We start from the raw sequence: 18795 nt of genomic DNA, 5'->3' as shown, positions 1-18795 counted from the left end.
GCAGTCCTAATGCAGTCCTATTTGTTTTACAGTGAGCTGGCCCAGCCCTGAGGTGGCAGCCAGCACACGCACACGCACACACACACTCACACTCTCTCTCTCTCTCTCTCTCTCTCCGATCCCTTGGCTGCTTGAAGACCAGTAACCTAGTCTCATCTGATCTGAGTGCTGTTTGGCAAGGATGGCTGAAAGTGAAATGTAGCCTGGATCAGTCAGCAATCTGTGGCTCCAAAAATGCTTAACAAAAGGCTGGGGAGGGAGGGGGGGATGCTGAAAAAAATCCAGTAACAGGGCAAATAAATAGCCCCCTCCTCCACACCTCATCAGGCCCGGATGGTTCATCCTTTCCCCACACCACCTGTTTGGAACACAGAAAGGGCAAGGCTGGCGCATGTTGCATTAATCGCTTCACTGCTCTTGCTCCTACAGATAGTGAATGCCCTGGACTCCAACCCCACCACGAGACGCACGCAGCTGCAGCACAAGTTTGAGCAAGTGATCGCGCTCATGGAGGACAATATTTACGAGTGTTGCAGTGAGGCCTAGGGGGTGCTCTGGACCGAACCTGCTCCTGGAAGTGACCTTCTCTGTAGTGCACTGTCCACTAGGGAACATGCCTTTAAACAAAATATATACATGTAGATATATATTTGATTGGTTCTCTTACGGTTACTGTGTCACCACATTGTTGGTGGGCATGGCCATTGGTGAGATGAGCCAGCAAGGGATGAGAAGCCACCAAACAACGTTTCAGATAGCTTCAAATCCCTTTTGTTGATCTGCACTGCGTGGTGCCCATAATTTATTTGCTCTTTCAAGCCAAAACTAGAGATGTGCCACTTTCTATTTTCCTTTAACCTGCGTGTGAGCAGCCATCATCTCCCTGCATTCCTGCTTCCCGAGAGACTCCTCGCAGACTAGAGCCCAGGCTAGGCAAGCGATAATGGTGGATGCAAAGCAGCGGGGAAGCCTCAGCGAGTGATGAATGGAGATTTCAAAGGCTATTGGAGCAGCAGCAGAACTCCCTTAACTATACACCTCTTACTTCTGTATGTTTTAAATACCAGGGAATCTGTTTACTGTACACTATCTGCTGCATTAGATGTTTTTTGTGCCTTTTATTTTTGTACTGTATGTGTAAACATAACCACTCCATCTGCAACTTGTGCCAGGTGGGGAACTCATGGACTAGACAGTGAGATTGCTTCCAAAGTAGTCAAGACATGCGAAAGCACTTTACCCCTAACGGAAATGGTAATTATCTAGCTGGAAGGATTGTATTGTCCATTTGACAGTCTCAGAGAGGAACAAGTTGGGGCAGCTGTTCCCACTTCCCCAAGTTTCCCAGATGTTTGTGCACACACTGAACTGGAGTTGACAAATCTCCCCTAAATAGCCACTTTTCATCCAGCTGGTCATAGGAATAATTTTACCTAGAAGTAAAAGGAAAAGATACGTTAGGGGTCAAAGGGAAAAGTTTTCTTCCCTTCATACCATCGTCCCTATCTTCCAGCATGCACAACCCACAGTTGAATTCGTCTCAGTGTAAATCTGGAGTAATGCCAGTGAGTTTAACTTGTTCTTTAGTATCTACACTGGTGGAACAGTGCAGAATTGGCCAAAGCTGTGCTCCCAATGTCAGGTAGTCCCGCTGAACATCTTTTGGAGCTCACACGGTGCTCAGCAGCTGTGAGTTATACTCATGGGACTGGTGAAAATGTAGGACGTTGTGATGGAAATAAACTAAATCAAGGCCAGGATTATGGGTCTGTTCCTAAAACAGCTTCTGGGCTTGCTGTGTCTGGCATGCTGACTTAAAATGAATAGAAGGTTATTGCTGTATCAGCCCAAACAGCAGCAAAGAAAATGTAGTGACACTCCAAATGCCTTTTACAGAATTAGCCTAGCTAGCAATCCCTGCAAGCTGGAATGACGCCAACTATTTTAGGCTATTGCGGGACAAAGTCTGCCCACAGGTAAGCCAGTGTAAATGGAGAGTAACTCCATTTAAGTCACTCCAAGTCAATGGAGTTACATGCCTGTAAAGCTGGAGTAACTGCTGTGACTTGGAGCAACTTTGCTACATTGCCTCTGGATTTACAGTGGTATAACAGAGAAAAATGTCACCCTAACTTCGCTCTCATAGGCCTGGTCTACACTACGACTTTAATTCGGATTTAGCTGCGTTAATCCGAATTAACCCTTCACCCGTCCACACTACAGAGCCAGTTAATTCGAATTAAAGGGCACTTAAAATCGATTTCTGTACTCCACCTCGACGAGCGGAGTAGCGCCTAAATCGATTTTGTTAATTCGAATTAGGGTTAGTGTGGCCGCACACCACCGAATTACTGTGTTTAAATTAATGGGGTAGTGTGGCCGCACACCACCGAATTAATGTGGTTAAAAACCGAATTAATGTGCTTAGTGTGGCCGCGCACAATCGAATTTATACAACCTGTTTCCCAAATTCGAATTATCTAAATTTGGATTAATCCCGTAGTGTAGACATACCCCCAGACTCCTTTATGCTGCTTGCAGAAGGGCAGCGCCTTGGAACACAAGCTCTCTTGCTTCCTTGTTGCCCACCGGTGATGGACCACAACACAATTCCATGGCTCCCTTTTAGAGATGGAGCCTTCGCTAGCTGCACATACCAGACGCCAACACATGAATGCAAGAAAAGCCAAACTGCCCATGAACTCCAAATCCAGTTTGGCACCAAACTTTCATACTACCAAAAATACAAAAAAAGCTACTACCTCACCCAAGGCAGGGTTTAAAGGGGAATCTCCATAATGCACATGGCTGCCATCTGAGCACTTGGCTAATAATCAACCTGGCGGTGAGCTACTTTGGTTCAACCAAAAAAATCCCCTGGATGGATTATTGCCAGGGCCTCTGTCACAAATGTTTCAGAAATGCCTTGAGTATAGACTTTCTATGGGGATTTGGAGCATCACAGCTGATTTTATATTATATATATTTTAAAAATTACACACATTATTGCGGGGGGGAGGGGAGAGGGGAAAGAAAGGCTTAACCAGAACTGCAGAAAAGTACATACACTGTGGAAGTCTAACTGTAGTTGCTGAATAAGTGGCTTCAGCCTAGAAATGTTACAAATGTAGCTGGGCTACATTTTATTTTGAAAGAGATTTTTAAAAAAAACTTAATTTTTCTTCTTTAAAAACTGTGAACAGCTGCCAGATTCACACAGGGCCAATGTGGGGCAGCTGAAGGTGAGACGTGTCCGAGCATACGGCGGGGGTGTGACAAAGGGGTGCAAGGGGACGTTCCCATGAGATGGTGATCCCTGTGTTGAAACACTGGGAAGGTAACAGGCTAATTAGTGTGAGGCTATGGAGCTGCTCCAGGTGCTGTGGTTGGCGAGCAAGCCTTATGGCCTGTGCTTATTTAATCTTTTTTCCAAAGCAAAAAAAAAAAAAAAAAGGAAACATGCTGTTTGCTTCAACCCTTTGGAAGCAACAGAGCTTGAGGGTTGGCTGTATTGCCTTGAACCCTGAGCCTTTGTAATATATTTTTAACGTTGTCATGTATTTGTCGGTGTGGATCTCTTACCTGCTATTTGGTGGAATCTTTGAAAACTTATCTTTGTAATAAAACATGTGATCAAACGTGTGGGAAAGTTTTTGGCCAACAGCCTTTGGGGGCGGGGGGGGAATTCTGCACAGGGCATACACCATAACAGTTGCCTCGCTGCCTGGCTGATTTCAGCCCCAGGTTTCTCCTACACCTTCATGGAGGAATTTATTTGCACACTAGTTGAGTGAAGAGTGGTGTCACATACAGTACTACAACATCAAGCCCTGGATCAGAGGTAGAATCTCTCACTCTGTGGCTTCTAAGCTAGGGTGCTCAGACATCCCACTATTATCAGGACTGTTCCACTATTAGTGGCTGTATCTTATATATGCAACTGTAAAAGCCCTTCTCCCACCCCACCCCACCCCAGGGCAGGGGGAAAGTTGTGTTCTGATTTTTCACACTTGCTCTCTGGTCACCTTATTTTACGCTTCCAAAAGTGAGAAAGCTGGCTGCATTCTACTGCACAGGGCTGGCTATTTTCATCATATCAGGATTTATATGATGGCCAGGTTATAACTACATCCATTTATAAACACTAGTGGGTGTGCAGCGCCCACACTACTATGAAATCTCATGCAAACATAAAAAGGCGATGATCCCCTCCACGCATTTCCTGTCAGCTAGGGCCAGCCCCACACCAGTGGCCATATCTACCCAGGAGCCTGCCACCTAGTAGACTCCTGCCCTGAGTTAGGCACCCCCACATACAGCATGGAGGAGAGCTAGGTGCCTAAGGCAGGGAGCCTCAGAAGCCCCCAGGCTGAGTGGGGAGATGATTAAGATAGCCCAGAGTGAAATGCAGAAGACCAAAGAGGAGCTTAGACTTAGAGCCTCCAAAAGGTATTTAAGTACCTGACTACCATTGATCTGGGCTTTTGGTGCCTCCCTGTGCTGAGTGCTCAACTGTGAGCCCACTCCTGGCACCTGACCTGGCCTAGGTAGCCAACCTGCCAAGAGACACATGCACACAGTAGCCGGGTTTCAAGTCCCTGCTACACATAAAGCAGGGATTTGAACTTAGTCGGCCACATCCCAGCTGAGGCCCCTCATCACTTTTGACACACACTCCAGAACTGGCTGCCTTTGTGCCAAGTAGCAGGTCATAGGTATGCGCTGAGAACACCTACAGGATTGGCCCCTGAGCTAGGCAGGGGAGCACCAGGCTGGAAGATCTTACTTCCGGGCACCCAAGAGCCAGGGGGTGTGGCGTCAGTGAGCACTCCAAGCAGCTTGTTAGCTGTGGGCAGGACCCACACCGCAGCAGTGGTTTTGAGAATGCCGGTGACACCTAGCGTTGCCACCTTGATAATATTTTAAAACTCACCAGCAAGAGTGCGGGAACCTCCCCTGCCCCGCCTCTTCCCCCAAGGCCCTACCCGTGTCCTGCCTATTCTTCCAAAGCCCTACCCCACCTCCTTCCCCAAGGCCCCACCCCCCCTCCACTCCTCTTCTGCCCCTCACCCCGCCCCCCCCCTCACTTGCTGCTTTCCCCTCTCATCCCCCCACTGCCCGGGTCAGGAGGGACTCATCTGCAGAGCTGGGGCTGGGAGCTGCAGCTAGGGTTGCCAGGTGTTTGGGTTTTTCTACCGGAACGTACGGTCAAAAAGGGACCCTGGCGGCTCTGGTCAGCACCACTGACCAGGCTGTTAAAAGTCCAGTTGGCAGCACAGGGGGGCAGGCTCCCTGCCTGCCATGGCTCTGGGTGACTCCCAGAAGCAGCAGCATGTCACCTCTCCCACTCCTAGGTGTAGGGGCAGCGCCTGCAGACAGGGCAGCTCGCAGAGCCACCTGGCCGCACCTCCACGTAGGAGCCGGGGGGGGGGGGCATGATGCTGCTTCTGGGAGCTGCCTGAGGTAAGCGCCACCCAGAACCTGCACCCCTGAACCCCTTCCATGCCCCAACTCTGATCACCCTCCAAACCCCTCACCAGCCCATCCTCCTGCACCCCAAACCCCTCATCCCTGGCCCCACCACAGGGTCCTCACCCTCTCCCGTATCCCAACCCCCTGGTGCAGCCTGGTGAAAATGAGCAAGCGAGTGAGGAGAGCAAGCAACAAAAGGAGAGGGGGGAAATGGAGTGAGGGGGGGGGGGCTCAGAGAAGGGGCAGGGCCTCAGATGAGGAGAGGGGCAGGGCATGTTCAGTTTTGTGTAAGTAGAAAGTTGGCAACCCAAGCTGCAGATGCCCAACGAAAGTAGGATGCGCCCCAGCTGAGTAGAGGCTGTAGCAGGTGATGACCCACTGCCTCCCCACTCACAGTAACCAGACTTTGGGGGTCCACTCAGTAGATCCAACCAGACCCTGTAAGGTCCCCTTGTCAACTAGACTTTCCAGTCAAAAAGCAGGCACCTGGCCACCCTCCACATGCCTTTGACCTCTAGCGACTAGCTAGGTTTAGTGCCTTCAGCAGGGGTCAGTCCCCAGAGCAAGGGGCTGGGGTGGAAAAATCAAGGCACAGCAGGACAGGGGGGTTGCTCCCTAGAGTAAGGGGTCAGGGTAGGTAAATCAGGGCAGTCCCTGGAGTGAAGGCCTGGGGAGGGGAAAAACAATCAAGGTACAGTAGGGCCAAGGATGCCTGGAACAAGGGGCCAGGCAGGGGAAATTGAAGCACAGGAGGTTGTGGGAGGTCAGTCCCTGGAGCCAGGGAAATTGAGGCATAGCAAGGGGCCAGGGAAATCAAGGCACAGAGGGGCAGGGGAGGTCAGTCCCTGGAGAGAGGGGCCAGTGAGGGGAAATCAGGGCAGCAGACGGACACACACAGCCAGCCTGTTCTCTCTGTCAGGCTGGATGGCAGAGGCCAGTTACTGCAGGTAACTGGACTTTTAACATCCGGTCAGCTGCGCATTCCAGTCAGAAACCAGACACCTGGAAACCCTCCTTCCTCTGGGTCCTTATTGCTCCAGTCATTGAGACGCAACCTGACACTGTTCCACTTGACTGGGAGTAACAGCGAAGCAGTTAAGGGTACCACAGGCAGGGGGCGGAAGCAGAGCCCATTTGGCTTCTGTTTTAGTGGCTGGCCAGCTCCACTAGGAAAGGCTGGAGAGTGTCTCATTCATTGGGCTCAGGCCCCACACCCCCAGGCACGCAGAAAGGCGATTGGGGGCTGTAGTGTGACACTGAGAAGTACTAACTACAGGTTTAAGCACAGCGGAGGGTAAGAAAGAGTAGTGGCTGCCATTACTACTATGGAGTTTCCCCACAGAGAATACAAATCCAATTAAGGATTTGTCCACGTGCCATTGAGTCAATTGGAAGGGGGGGGGGGGTGGAGAAATAAGTTCCCTCAACTCCCTTAAGCCCTATAGCAGGACAAACAGCAGTTATTCTGCCTGAAGGTGGGAGCCTTATGGGGCACTGACCAGGTCAATCAGAGTCTATCCAATGCCTCTCGGGGGGGGGGGAGGGGGGGGAAGAAAACCAGCTGTACAGTTGGTCACACTGGTGGGGTAAATCTATCTAACCACCACAAGTGTCTCCACTCTGCACACACTGGTGCAACAGGCACAGATGAAGGGGGCCTAGGACATCTGTAGCTACCTGGTGCTAGTCCTATTAGACATTACAAGCCACATGGTGCCAGCATCCATTGGTGGCCTTGCTAGGATATATATATATATATATATATATACACACACACACACACACACACACACACTTTAGCAAGTGGGATTTTAGCAAGTGCTAGCTTGGCTGGTCCTTAAGCTAGGATTTAATTGGAGGCTTTCTGCCCTAATCATAGCACTAGACTGCAGAAGTTTGGAGGCTGAACGTCACTAAAGCAGCGCTACATTTGTGATTTACGGCTTGGGCCCTTTCCTCAAGTTCGTATAACTAATGTAGCCCAGCAACCTATGGGTTCATGAGGGCTGGACACCTAACACTGGCTGGAGCCAGAGGGCATGTTTGCAGAACGTGGCTGCAGTTTCACATTATGGAACTCCATCCCTGACTGTATTTTGTTCATTAGCCTGATGTTATTCTCCCCACCCCCAACCTGGACTGCTGCCACACTCGCACTTCGCTCCCTTTCACCCAACTGGCATTTATCACTGTCCTAATTATGAGGCTGGAATCCACCACAGCTGGGCTCAAGCTCAGGTTTCAACCTAGCTGGATTTGCAGGGGGTGGGAGGGAAGAGGCAGAAGGAATTGATGCTTTGCAGTTTCCAGGGTTATGACAGGGTGTGTCAAGATGACCTGCCAGGTCCTTAACCCAGGCGGGAGGAACATGACTCCAGTAACAGGGTTTAGTTATTAGGATACAGTAACTTTATTGAAAAAAAGACAAAAAAGATTAAAATCAGTTAGCTTAGTTCACCAGAGATTAAAAGAGCTGTTAACAGCAGTGACTGGAGCACACTTCAGCATAGTTTAAAAACATTGTTTGGGCCCCATCTGGAACTGGGAGACAGAGCTGCCATGTTCCTCAGGCTGGGGACAGCCATTTTGCACACATGCCCCATCCCCCACCCAAAGCAGTTGTCCCTTCAGTGCAGGGAAGCCCTAGTTTGCTTTCTTGCTAAGCTTGCTGCCGGTTTTAGAGGCTTTACCTTCTCCTGCATCCTTCTCTTTGCTGAGCAAAGAGCCTGTGGCTGCCTCAGGTTTCTTCCCCTTGCCTTTCACAGGGCCCTTTGCCTCAGGCTTCCCTTTGGCAGTGGTTTTCTTTGTCCCACCAGCCGCCTTTGCTTTGGCCGGCCCATTTCCACCTTTAGCCACCTTTGCTTTTGCAGCCCCCGTGGCCCCAGGAGCTGCCCCCTTGGCTTTGGAAGTGCTGATCTTGTCTCCACGCTCTGCCTCTCCTTTAGAGGCACCATCTGCTTCCGAGATGGGCTTCCCTTTGGAGGTGGCTTTCTTGGTCCCAACTGCCCTGGCTTGAGGTGCCTGTTTTGTACTTGGTTTCTTGTCACCTTTCACAATGTTTCGAGCATCACTGGGTGTCTTCAGCTTAGCAGGAGCTTTGGGCTGGGCCTACAAGAGAGAGGAGGATGAATGTCACTGCAATAGCATGTACTAGGTCACCCACAAGCCTGTGCCAAAGTTAGTTTATTATTCGAATAGGCGGCGGCTTTGAATTCAGAAGCGTGGCCTTTATTCTGCATAGCAAGACATGCATTTTAGAAACAGCCAATCAATCAGTGCCGATTTCCTTCGCAGCGTGAAGAACAGAGTTAACGCTTCAGGACTCTAGAATGGGAAGCTGTTTCCTTTCCAACATTCCCCCCAGAGTCAGGCAAGTTCCTTGAAACAGGAACGTACAAGAGCGGCAGCTCCTAAAGCTAGTCACAAGTGAAGAGCTCACAGAGCTGAGCAAGGTAGACAGATGGAATCCTTCATTTGGCAACCAATACTTACATTAGTGGATTTTGCCTTGGGTTTCTTGCTCACAGGTTTTGGTTTCTCCTCCTTCGCATCTGTTGAAAAGATGGGAAAGAAACGACATGGATGAGTCAGTTACTTATGTTTACAAGATTGTCAATTCCGTACAAGGGATGATATTTAATGGCTTCTGGATCTTCCTGGCCTAAGCTTCTGAGCAAAGCTCAGGTATTATTAGTCCAGACTTAGAAGTGCCTCTGCTAATTTAATAGGAAAAATGCCTCGTATGGGATCAAAGCAGTTGTGACATCTATCGGATATCAAATAGCATCTACAAAGCAATTGCCCTGGCACGCTGACTCCACCTTGAAGATAGCTAGAGCAAGCTACTTGAACACTGCACCATTGATTTAGGGTCCGATTTTTAAGGCGTTTAGGTACCTAACAAGCACCACTGATGTTTTCAAAGCTCAGGCACCGCTGCCCAACCCCCACCCCAGTGGGTAAATGCCCCAGGCACTTAAGTTTCCACGGATCTGAATTTCCAAAGCAGCCTAGTTGTAGCACAGCCAATGAGATGCTTGGAGCCCTCGCTTAAACCAAAGCACCAGAGGTCCTGAAGAGGGAGTTCAACCTAGACACAGGAATGCCTATATCGCCAGCAGGTCCCAATCCTGTGGCTGTGCTCTGAGCATGCCTAAGAGCTGTCAGACCCCACAGCAGCAGGGCTGGAGGCAGGTCAATAGGAAGGGGGCAGCACAGCACCTGCATAGAGATAGCTGGGGGCACAGGGAAAGAGGAAGAGTGAGCAGTATGGAGCATTTCAGCTGCTAGGGCATGGGCAACTTAAGCAGCTGACCAGGCATCGGCATCTCACCCAGGAGAGGGAAGCACCACTCTCTGGGCCATCAGGCAGGCGCACCACCTCAGCCGCTTGGGCACCTAAGCCCCTGGCTAATTTAGGCAGCTCCCCAGCTCTGAGAAATCCATTGCCCAGATCCATAAAGAGCACTTTGATTGTTAACTCCCATTGAAGTCAATGGGCTTTAACTATCGCCACGTGTTCTTTAGGAAGATTAGGCGACAGACTCTCCTAACTCGAGGCAACTAGGCAGCAGGCTTCTGGGCATTATGCAGCGCTCAGTTGAGCACCCCATAAATCCAGCCATGTTCTCAGAATTGGCCACTGATTTTGGGTGCCCACCTTGATCCCAATATTTCAGAAATAAATAAGCCCCCTTTGAAGTCAGTGACTGCTACAAATGTTCTGTGCTTCTATAAGATCAGGCCCACCACAGACACAGAATATATGGCTAGTTTTCAAAGCAAGGCTGTCTTTCCACCACTGCTTCCTGCAATCAGCAGTTTGGAGTCTAGCTTATATGCTTACAGTTGTCCGTCAAGTTCACGTCTGAACACGGACATGTGTCTTCTTGGGTGGCATTAAAATTCACAGGTCTGACCTCCTTGCACACAGCTGACATCTCAGCAGAGAATGTGGGTTTAGGGGAAGAAGAGGAAGGAGCGGCCCTTACCTTTACTTCTTGCTTTTTTGTCAGCAGTCACCTTGGCTTTGGGTTTCCTTGCCACCTTCTTTTCTGATTTAGGAGCCTTTTCTCCAGCTGGATCCATGTTCCTAGAGTTTTTTTTAAGCTTGGGCTTTTCTGATGCTAGCTAGGAGTACAAACAGAACAGAACAGTGAAACTGCTGTGCTCCAGCACATGCATTGAGGGTTGCTACCAAGCAACTTAGTAGTGCTATACCCAGGGCCAAACAAGAACAGAAGATTGTCTGCAGGCGTTAGAAGTGTTGACTGAATTAGAGGCAGGTGGCTTCCATGAGCCTTTCCCTTTGGCTGTAAGAATTTGTGTAGCATCCTCCCTAACACAACATCACGCGAGGACTTGCAGCCAAGGCTGGAAAGTAGTTGGGGATGGAAGTCACTTCCTATTGTCCCATCCACCCAGCTGCATTGTAACATCTAGTTGTCCCAGGCCATCCCAGAATCCAAGTCAGGGAAGGAATCAATATTTTCAGGGCAGAGATACCACATCCACCTTTAGCCAACAACAAGCTCCTTTACGGAGCACTCACTCTTCAGTAATTAGTACTGTGTTCTCCCACTCAGACGATGGCACCTGCTCACAACCCTGCCTGTCCATTTAAACAAACAACATTCCCTAGCCCAGAGTTGTCACCCATCCAGCCTCCTCTTTGAAATACTGCTCTAGAGGGCATTTGGGGCACATCCCACAATGCAAAGTGTGCTGCCACCCAGTTATCTGTAAGACAGCCCTGGCCCATACAATTGCTATAATGTTGCCTAAAGCTACAGGTTCTTTAGCAGAAAATTTCCACTGAAGGTTGTCTTTGTAGAAAGCCAATTCACTCACCTTGAACCTTCCAGTTGCCCCTAATGCCAAAGAGTTCTGGGGTCTGATCAGGTAGCCATGGTCAAGACCTTTAGTCAGGGCCTTCTTCAGCAGGTATTTTAGCCTTATTGGGTCAACAGCTGGGTACTTGGCAAGGATGTAGCGCTTGATGGCTATGACAGAAGTGCCCTTTTTCTCATTTTGGGCCTTCAAAGCTTCAATCACCATGCTTAGAGTTGGCGGGTGGTTAGCTCTAGTCTTATGGTCAAAGATCCTGGATATTCTGGCCACTCTTGTTACTTCAGCTGAAAAGTAAATTGAAGAGGTTGTTTACTTGTAACCAAGCACCAACATGAATCTCCCTTTTAACTCACCATAGTTATCAGGAAAGCTAAAGTGAATTCGCAGGTGGAGGACGGACAAACCAGTTTTTAATAGTAGCATCTACAATTCCAGCATCCCATTGTGCTAGGCACTGTACAAACACACAGGGTATGTCTACACTGTAGTTGGAGGAGGGATTTGCAGTTTGGGAAGACATACTTGTGTTAGCTTTAAGCTAGCAAATGTGGCTAAAAATAGCTGTAAGGACGTGATGGTGCAGGTGTCAGCATGAGCTAGCAATGCAAGTAACTCCCAGAGTTCCAGGCAGCCTTATGCAGTCCATGCTGCCGTGTCATCACTAGTATTTCCAGCAAGCTTGCTAGATGAAAGCTAGCACCGGTATGCCTACATGAGCTGCAAGTCACATCTCCAACTGTAGTGTAGGCAGACACCTAGTGAGAGACACCCCAGCCCCAGAAGCTGACAGGCTAAATAGACAAAGGAAGCATTATTAGTTACATTTTACAGGGGGGTAACTGAGGCACAGAGAGTGATCTAGGGTCACACAAAAAACCTAGGGGCAAGCTAGGTAGAGAACCCAAGAGTCCCCAGTCCAATGTTTAACCACACAGCCATTCTGCTGCCTATCAGAAGGTACCATTAGTCAGTGGCGCTGCTATGGGTACCCCCATGGCCCCATAGTATGCCAACATTTTTATGGCTGACTTGAACAACGCTTCCTCGGCTCTCGTCCCCTAGCGACCCTCCTCTACTTGGGCTACATTGATGACATCTTCATCATATGGACCCACAGAAAGGAGGCCCTTGAAGAATTCCACCTGGATTTCAACATTTTACACCCCACCATCAGCCTCAGCCTGGACCAGTCCACACAAGCAATCCACTTTCTGGACACTACAGTGCAAATAAGTAATGGTCACATAAACACCACCCTGTACCGGAAACCTACTGACCGCTATATTTACCTACATGCCTCCAGCTTTCATCCAGACCACATCACACAATCCATTGTCTACAGCAAAGGGCTAAGATACAACTGAATTTGCTCCAATCCCTCAGACAGAGACAAACACCTACAAGATCTTTATCAAGCATTCTTAAAACTACAATACCCACCTGGGGAAGTGAGGAAACAGATTGACAGAGCAATATGGGTACCCAGAAATCATCTACTACAGGACAGGCCCAACAAGGAAAATAACAGAACACCACTGGCCCTCACGTTCAGCCCCCAGCTAAAACCTCACCAGCGCATTATCAATGATCTACAACCTATCCTGGAAAATGATCCCTCACTCTCACAGACCTTAAGAGACAGGCCAGTCCTCGCTTACAGACAGCCCCCCAACCTGAAGCAAATACTCACCAGCAACCACACACCACACCACAGAAACACCAACCCAGGAACCAATCCCTGTAGCAAACCTCGTTGCTTACCCTGTCCCCATATCTATTCTAGTGACACCATCAGAGGACCCAACCACATCAGCCACACCATCAAGGGCTCATTCACCTGCATGTCTACTAATGTTATATATGCCATCATGTGCCAGCAGTGCCCCTCTGCCACGTACATTGGTCAAACCAGACAGTCCCTATGTAAAAGAATAAATGGACACAAATCGGACATCAGGAATGGTAACATACAAAAGCCAGTAGGTGAACACTTCAATCTCCCTGGACATTCTATAACAGATTTAAAAGTAACTATTCTTGAACAAAAAAACTTCAGAAACAGACTTCAAAGAGAAACAGCAGAACTAAAATTCATTTGCAAATTTAACACTATTAATTTGGGCTTGAATAGGGACCGGAGTGGCTGGCTCATTACAAAAGCAGCTTTGCCTCTCCTGGAATTGACACCTCCTCATCTATTATTGGGAGTGGACTACATCCACCCTGATTGAATTGGCCCTGTCAACACTGGTTCTCCACTTGTGAGGTAACTCCCTTCTCTTCATGTCTCATTATAGAATGCCTGCATCTGTAATTTTCACTCCATGCATCTGAAGAAGTGAAGTTTTTTTTAACCCACAAAAGCTTATGCCCAAATAAATCTGTTAGTCTTTAAGGTGCCACCAGAACCCTTGTTGTTTTTGTGGATACAGACTAAACACAGCTACCTCCGGATACATTGGTAATGTTATTTATCAGAGCAGCATGAAGATGCTAAAGGGCCTCTTGCACACTAGCCAGACTCCAGGAAGTTTAGACCTTTTCTCTCTTAAGCTCCATACACACCAGCTTCTCCACAGACTGCCCTAAGTGGAGCTCCAAGCTTTTCATCAAGCCAAGAGAGTTCAGGAGGTTAAGTAAGTTCCTTTAAATAAACCAAGAGAATCCAAGTTCAGCCCCTTCCCAGAGAGGCTACAGTTTAGTAAGAAAATAAGAGTGACACAGATTGATACCTAAGAGGATTCATTTGTACCAAAGGGGATCAGAACTTTGACTTCACATTCAGTGGAGACCAAAAAATAAACAAGGAAGAGGCATGCACATTCAAAGTGTTTGTTTAAGTGTCTTTCCTTACCTGGCTTGAGGTCCATTGCAAGAAGCTCTAACACTAAACTTTAAAACAAAAAAAAACCCAACAACAAAGCTTTATCTTAAAAGAGGCCTAGCTAAACTGGCTGCAAAGCAGGCTTTATTAACAGGTTCATCTCACTTTCCTGCTAATTCCTCTGATTAGCATCTTAATTGAGAGGGCTGCAGTTGGCAGCTGCTAATTATTCTTGTTCAAATCCCAGTGCCAAGGAGATTAGGAACAGGTGGCAGCAGTGCTGAGTTTAGTTTGCCAACTCTTTGCAACAGGCTGGTGGGTGCTGGGGAGAATAGTCCGGGGGAGGATTCCACAAACGAGAGAGGTTCTTGGGAGTTAGTCTAACAATCGCCTTCAATTTACAGATTAAAGCAGCAGCCCCTCATTTGGGAAATGTAATTTACAAGTGAAACCATGCACTGTGTCAGCTCATGTGTCAAAGTGGCAGTAGGTGGCGGGATGTGGGTGGTGCATCACTGATTTTAATGGAATGGACTGTCCCAGTGTTCAGAGCGTACGGGTGATGGGAATACATACATGGCTGGACATACTGAGCCCATGTTCTTTGTGCACAAACACCTTAAAGGGACAGCGCGAGGGTTGCCAACTTTCTAATCGCACAAAACCGAACACTCTTGGCCCGCTCCTTCTCTGAGGCCCCAGCCCACTCACTCCATCCCCCCTCCCTCTGTCGCTCACTCTCCCCCACCCTCACTCACTCGTTCATTTGCACCGGGCTGGGGAGGGTCCCTTTGCGCCCGGGTGTTCAGACTGAAAACTAGACACCTGGCAACCCACCTGGCATTGCACGACCGAGTCAGCCAGCAAAATCAAGGAAATGGAGCATGAGCAACGGATTGTTTGTGAAAAGGCTTCCCTAGGCTGGATGAAGCCACAGAGTCGAGCACCAAGATTCATCACATGTTCCTGGTGGTCTGTGTTCTCATCCTGCTTTAGGGCACAAGGGACCTGAGCCTGCTGAATAACATTTCCTACCACTAACTTCAGCAGACATGCAAGGCCCTGGGCACCTCACAGGAGGCACTCAGCCCCACACAGGATTAGTCCCCACATGAGCTTGCTAGCCGCATTTTAATGCATATTGGCAAGCTATGTGCTCCAGGACCTTGGATTGGAACAGCAAGGGATGCTGGAGGTCAGGGCAGAGGTACACTGGCAGGATTGTGAGAGAAACCCTTTACTGGGCTGGCCTAGTCTTTAACTGGCTCAAGCTAGTGCTCTTCAGCCCCCCATTTTCATAAGCACTAACTTCACTCATCAGTTTATAAAGGAAAAACAAAGAGGTTCCATAAGTCGAAGAGGGAAAAAGAAAAGAGTCTTTGTTCACTAATGATGGATGGAGCAAATGATTCTTCCAAGCTAGCATTCCCAGGTGTTTGTAAAGGAGCCAGGGTCTGCTCCCTAGAGGACTCACCTGCTGCACAGTGAGCAGAATGATGGCTTCATCCCTCACTTGGGTCTTTCTGCTGAAATTAAAGAATAAGCTCTGCTCGTCCACAATAACAAAGTCAGATGTTACTATCTGAGCTGTTCTGATGCCTACAACGATTTGCTCTAATTCTCTCCCACTGGGTGTTTCTAGCTCTCTTCCCTCTGCCTGAGCTAATTCTGCAGCAGAATGATGGGGGAACTGTGCTGTAGGAGGTACTTACTGTCTTGTCAATGAGATATAAAACTGATCATTTGTGGTCACTAAAGAACACTTGGCATTTTTTGTTTTTGTTTTTTTTGGTAAGGATTCCTGCTTTAATTCCAGTGTCCTGGCCAAATTCAAATTGGATCATTACAGTCTCCCTACACATATTCCCCTCCCCTCCACCCCAGTTTCTGTGCTTCTTCACTTCCTGGTTTAAATTGTTGTGCAGTGTTGCTGTTAGCTGTTAAATAGACTCCGTGTTTCACACTAGAGATGGCTGCATTTCTGGGATTGATAAAAATATTCTTACATAATCCTTTGGGAGTTTTTACAGGAATGGTTGTAAGGCTTTAGCAAAGTGCTTTTACAAGCAGTAACTAGCTAAGTTTTATTTGACAGAACTGTTGATACATGATGTAATTAGGTATCTTTGCTATAGCGCCTAAGAACTTGCAAAAATCTGTCTGGAAATATCTTATTTTTAAAGTCTGCAAAGAATTAGTAAAAGCGGAAAACAATTGAGCTGATGTAATCAAAAGTAATTGAGTTAGATCCTGGCCTTCGCTCCAGCAGCCAGAAACCAGCAGATGCGGCCCCTTCAATTAATCATAGTTCAGAATCTTTTGTTCAGAACACAGGTATCATTCTGAAGAAATGCAGGCTGGAGAGAATCAGAGTGACCATCTTCAACCAGCAGCAGGAGCAGGTGTCCTGGGCTCTGCTTCAGACCAGCTTGGAATGAGGATGGCAGAACTACTCTCTCCATGGCAGTGAAGGAAAGACTGACAAGAGGGCCATTCAGCTAGTATTACGGTAGTATTTGAGCTCACATAATAAAACTGGAATTGAACATTGCTAGGCAGCAGCCGTTTGTATTTCATTACTCACCGGGATAAAGCCTGAAGCCCCTCTCTCTGGAAGGAAGGTGTAAGAACTGCAGGATTAATGCCAGAGCCTGCTCACTACTGCCTGCTATGCAAGCATGCTCATTTTACTGTTACCCCCTGGCTCCTGCCTGCCGCACCCAGTCACAAGCCTAGGTTATCACCTAGCACTGGGAATGTGTGACCTTTCCATGTGTGCATGACAGCCACCATCTTGGCTGGGCTGAGCATGAACCAGGGAATCTCCAGAACCAAAGCAATGAGCTACAGCTTGAGTTTAAAGAGCCAAGATGCTCTCTTGGTGGAGCTGCAGCAGTTATATCCTCTGCAGATTGGGCACAGAGGAGGCCCTGGCAGACTCACTAACCAGTGGGTTGCGTGTGTACAGCCCCTAGTGCAATGGGGTACCACTAGAGAAACAACAAATGATAAGCTCTCATGCTCATCCATCACCATAGTGTTAGTGTCTTGCAAGGACTGGCGTAACAAAAGAGCAATGTCTCTCTCTTCCTCCCCCCTTCATTTGGATGAGTTAATTCTTTTGTTTTAAATGGATTAGAGTCATTATTTTATATTCCAGGACAGCAGCATTCAATCAAGTCCAATAGGAGTTTTTGTCGGGGCAGGAATTATGTGACTATATCAGGATTTGATGGAGGACCTTTCACTGCACAGCCTCTCTCGCACGCTCTCCATGGTCATTCGGAGAGCTGTGTGATCATGCTCAGGACAACGTTCGGTGGCGGGAAGGTGTGCAGAGAGTTAGTGCCTCTCGTGCAGGTCACTGGGTTTGAAAAGGGAAAGCATTTCAACAGAATGCTCAACCGCTTCTCCCAGCTGGGATTTCAGCATGAATAGTGCTTTGTTCTCAAAACCCTGGATTCACCATAGCTCCCGGTATAGACAGAGGCATTTCAATAAATCAAAGATGCACCTAAAGGAGGCATTAGATAGCTTAGGTGCTGTCATACCATCTCCCCTTCAGATCACTGAGCACTTTAAACCTTTCACATCTGGTCACTGATTTAAACCTGTGCTAGGGCAGGAATTACCATCTGATGGCTGGTGGAGGCCTATATGACAAAGAGGTGATGGTCTCAGTCAAATTCCTATTGTCCACATCACAAAATCACCACCCTCACAACTGGAAGTGTCATCAACAGAGAGGCCTGTAATTGGATGAACTATGGGATTGAATTGCTCTTTTAACCCTGCCAGCCGTCCTTCCAGGCCAGTGCCAGGGCACATATATAGAGCAGGCTAGGGGAAAGGTACACTGCTGTGACCCAGGTGGTTCTGTGGATAAACAGGGCGGTGAGCTGGCTACCTGATGCTGTTGCTAACTTCACTCTGATTGGAGGAATAAACTATTTACCTGAGAATTAGGGCAATATCATCTCTGTATTTGCTAGTGTGTCAAAATATTTGTCTCAATATGAGCAAAGGAAATGAAACTCTCCAGTTAACATTGGAGCAGAACCACTTTATGAAATCAGAAAAAGGTGTGCTTAGAGCTGGTTGGGAAATTATTAATTAAATGGTTTTTTTTAAATTAAAAAATGCTGATTCATTGAAGCCAAAACTTCCCTTAGGAAAGGGTCAGCTTAGATGACTTTTTGTGTCCACATTGAAGCTAATTAAAGCTAAAAAAAACTTGTCACAAATTTTAAATGGTCAAAATAGAAACAAAATGCTTTGAAATTATCAAATGAAATATTTCAATTCACCCAAAACTGCATTTTTCTTCAATTTTCAGTTCAGAAAATGTTCGAGAGTTTGACTTTTTTGGGGATAGGAAAATTGTTTGAAATCTCAAAAAGGTTCATGGGACAGGAAAACTATTTCTCATCCAGCTCTAGGTGTGATGTGTTTAATCAGACACCAAAACAACTTAGAGTAACAACCTCCCCCCCCCCCCCCCCCCCCCCCCCACACACACACACACACTTGGATATATCAGCAGCCACATGACTCTATCAAAACTGCAATGGTTTATTGTCAGCCATCCTAAACTCTTCCATTATTTCTGTAGAGGAAAGTATAACTGGACAACTGAAAAAAACCAAACC

At 47.8% G+C, this 18795-nt stretch overlaps 2 protein-coding genes across 2 annotated transcripts in view; one reads left to right on the top strand and one right to left on the bottom strand.

Annotated features, from left to right (window-relative positions):
• PLXND1 (plexin D1) overlaps positions 1 to 2208 on the top strand; it is a 130202-nt gene extending 127994 nt beyond the window's left edge. The window contains exon 36 of the mRNA XM_026650260.2: positions 430 to 2208. Coding sequence (XP_026506045.1) covers positions 430 to 546 — 117 coding nt within the window. The 3' untranslated portion in view covers positions 547 to 2208. The remainder of the gene's footprint in view (positions 1 to 429) is intronic.
• Positions 2209 to 8115: 5907 nt separating this feature from the next.
• Positions 8116 to 14192, bottom strand: LOC112111883 (protein B4). The gene is made up of 5 exons (XM_024207522.1): positions 14177 to 14192; positions 11323 to 11606; positions 10464 to 10602; positions 8965 to 9023; positions 8116 to 8580 (listed from the first exon to the last, which is right to left on the bottom strand). Exons 1-5 carry the CDS (start codon positions 14190 to 14192, stop codon positions 8116 to 8118), a joined length of 963 nt encoding a protein of 320 aa, XP_024063290.1.
• Between the last annotated feature and the right edge of the window lie 4603 nt (positions 14193 to 18795).

Source organism: Terrapene carolina, unplaced genomic scaffold (genome assembly GCF_002925995.2).
Source record: "Terrapene carolina triunguis isolate 2854851 unplaced genomic scaffold, T_m_triunguis-2.0 Scaffold89, whole genome shotgun sequence".
NCBI lineage: Eukaryota > Metazoa > Chordata > Testudines > Emydidae > Terrapene > Terrapene triunguis.
The sequence above is the reverse complement of the archived record's forward strand: the minus strand, read 5'-3'. Positions and strand labels throughout refer to the sequence as shown.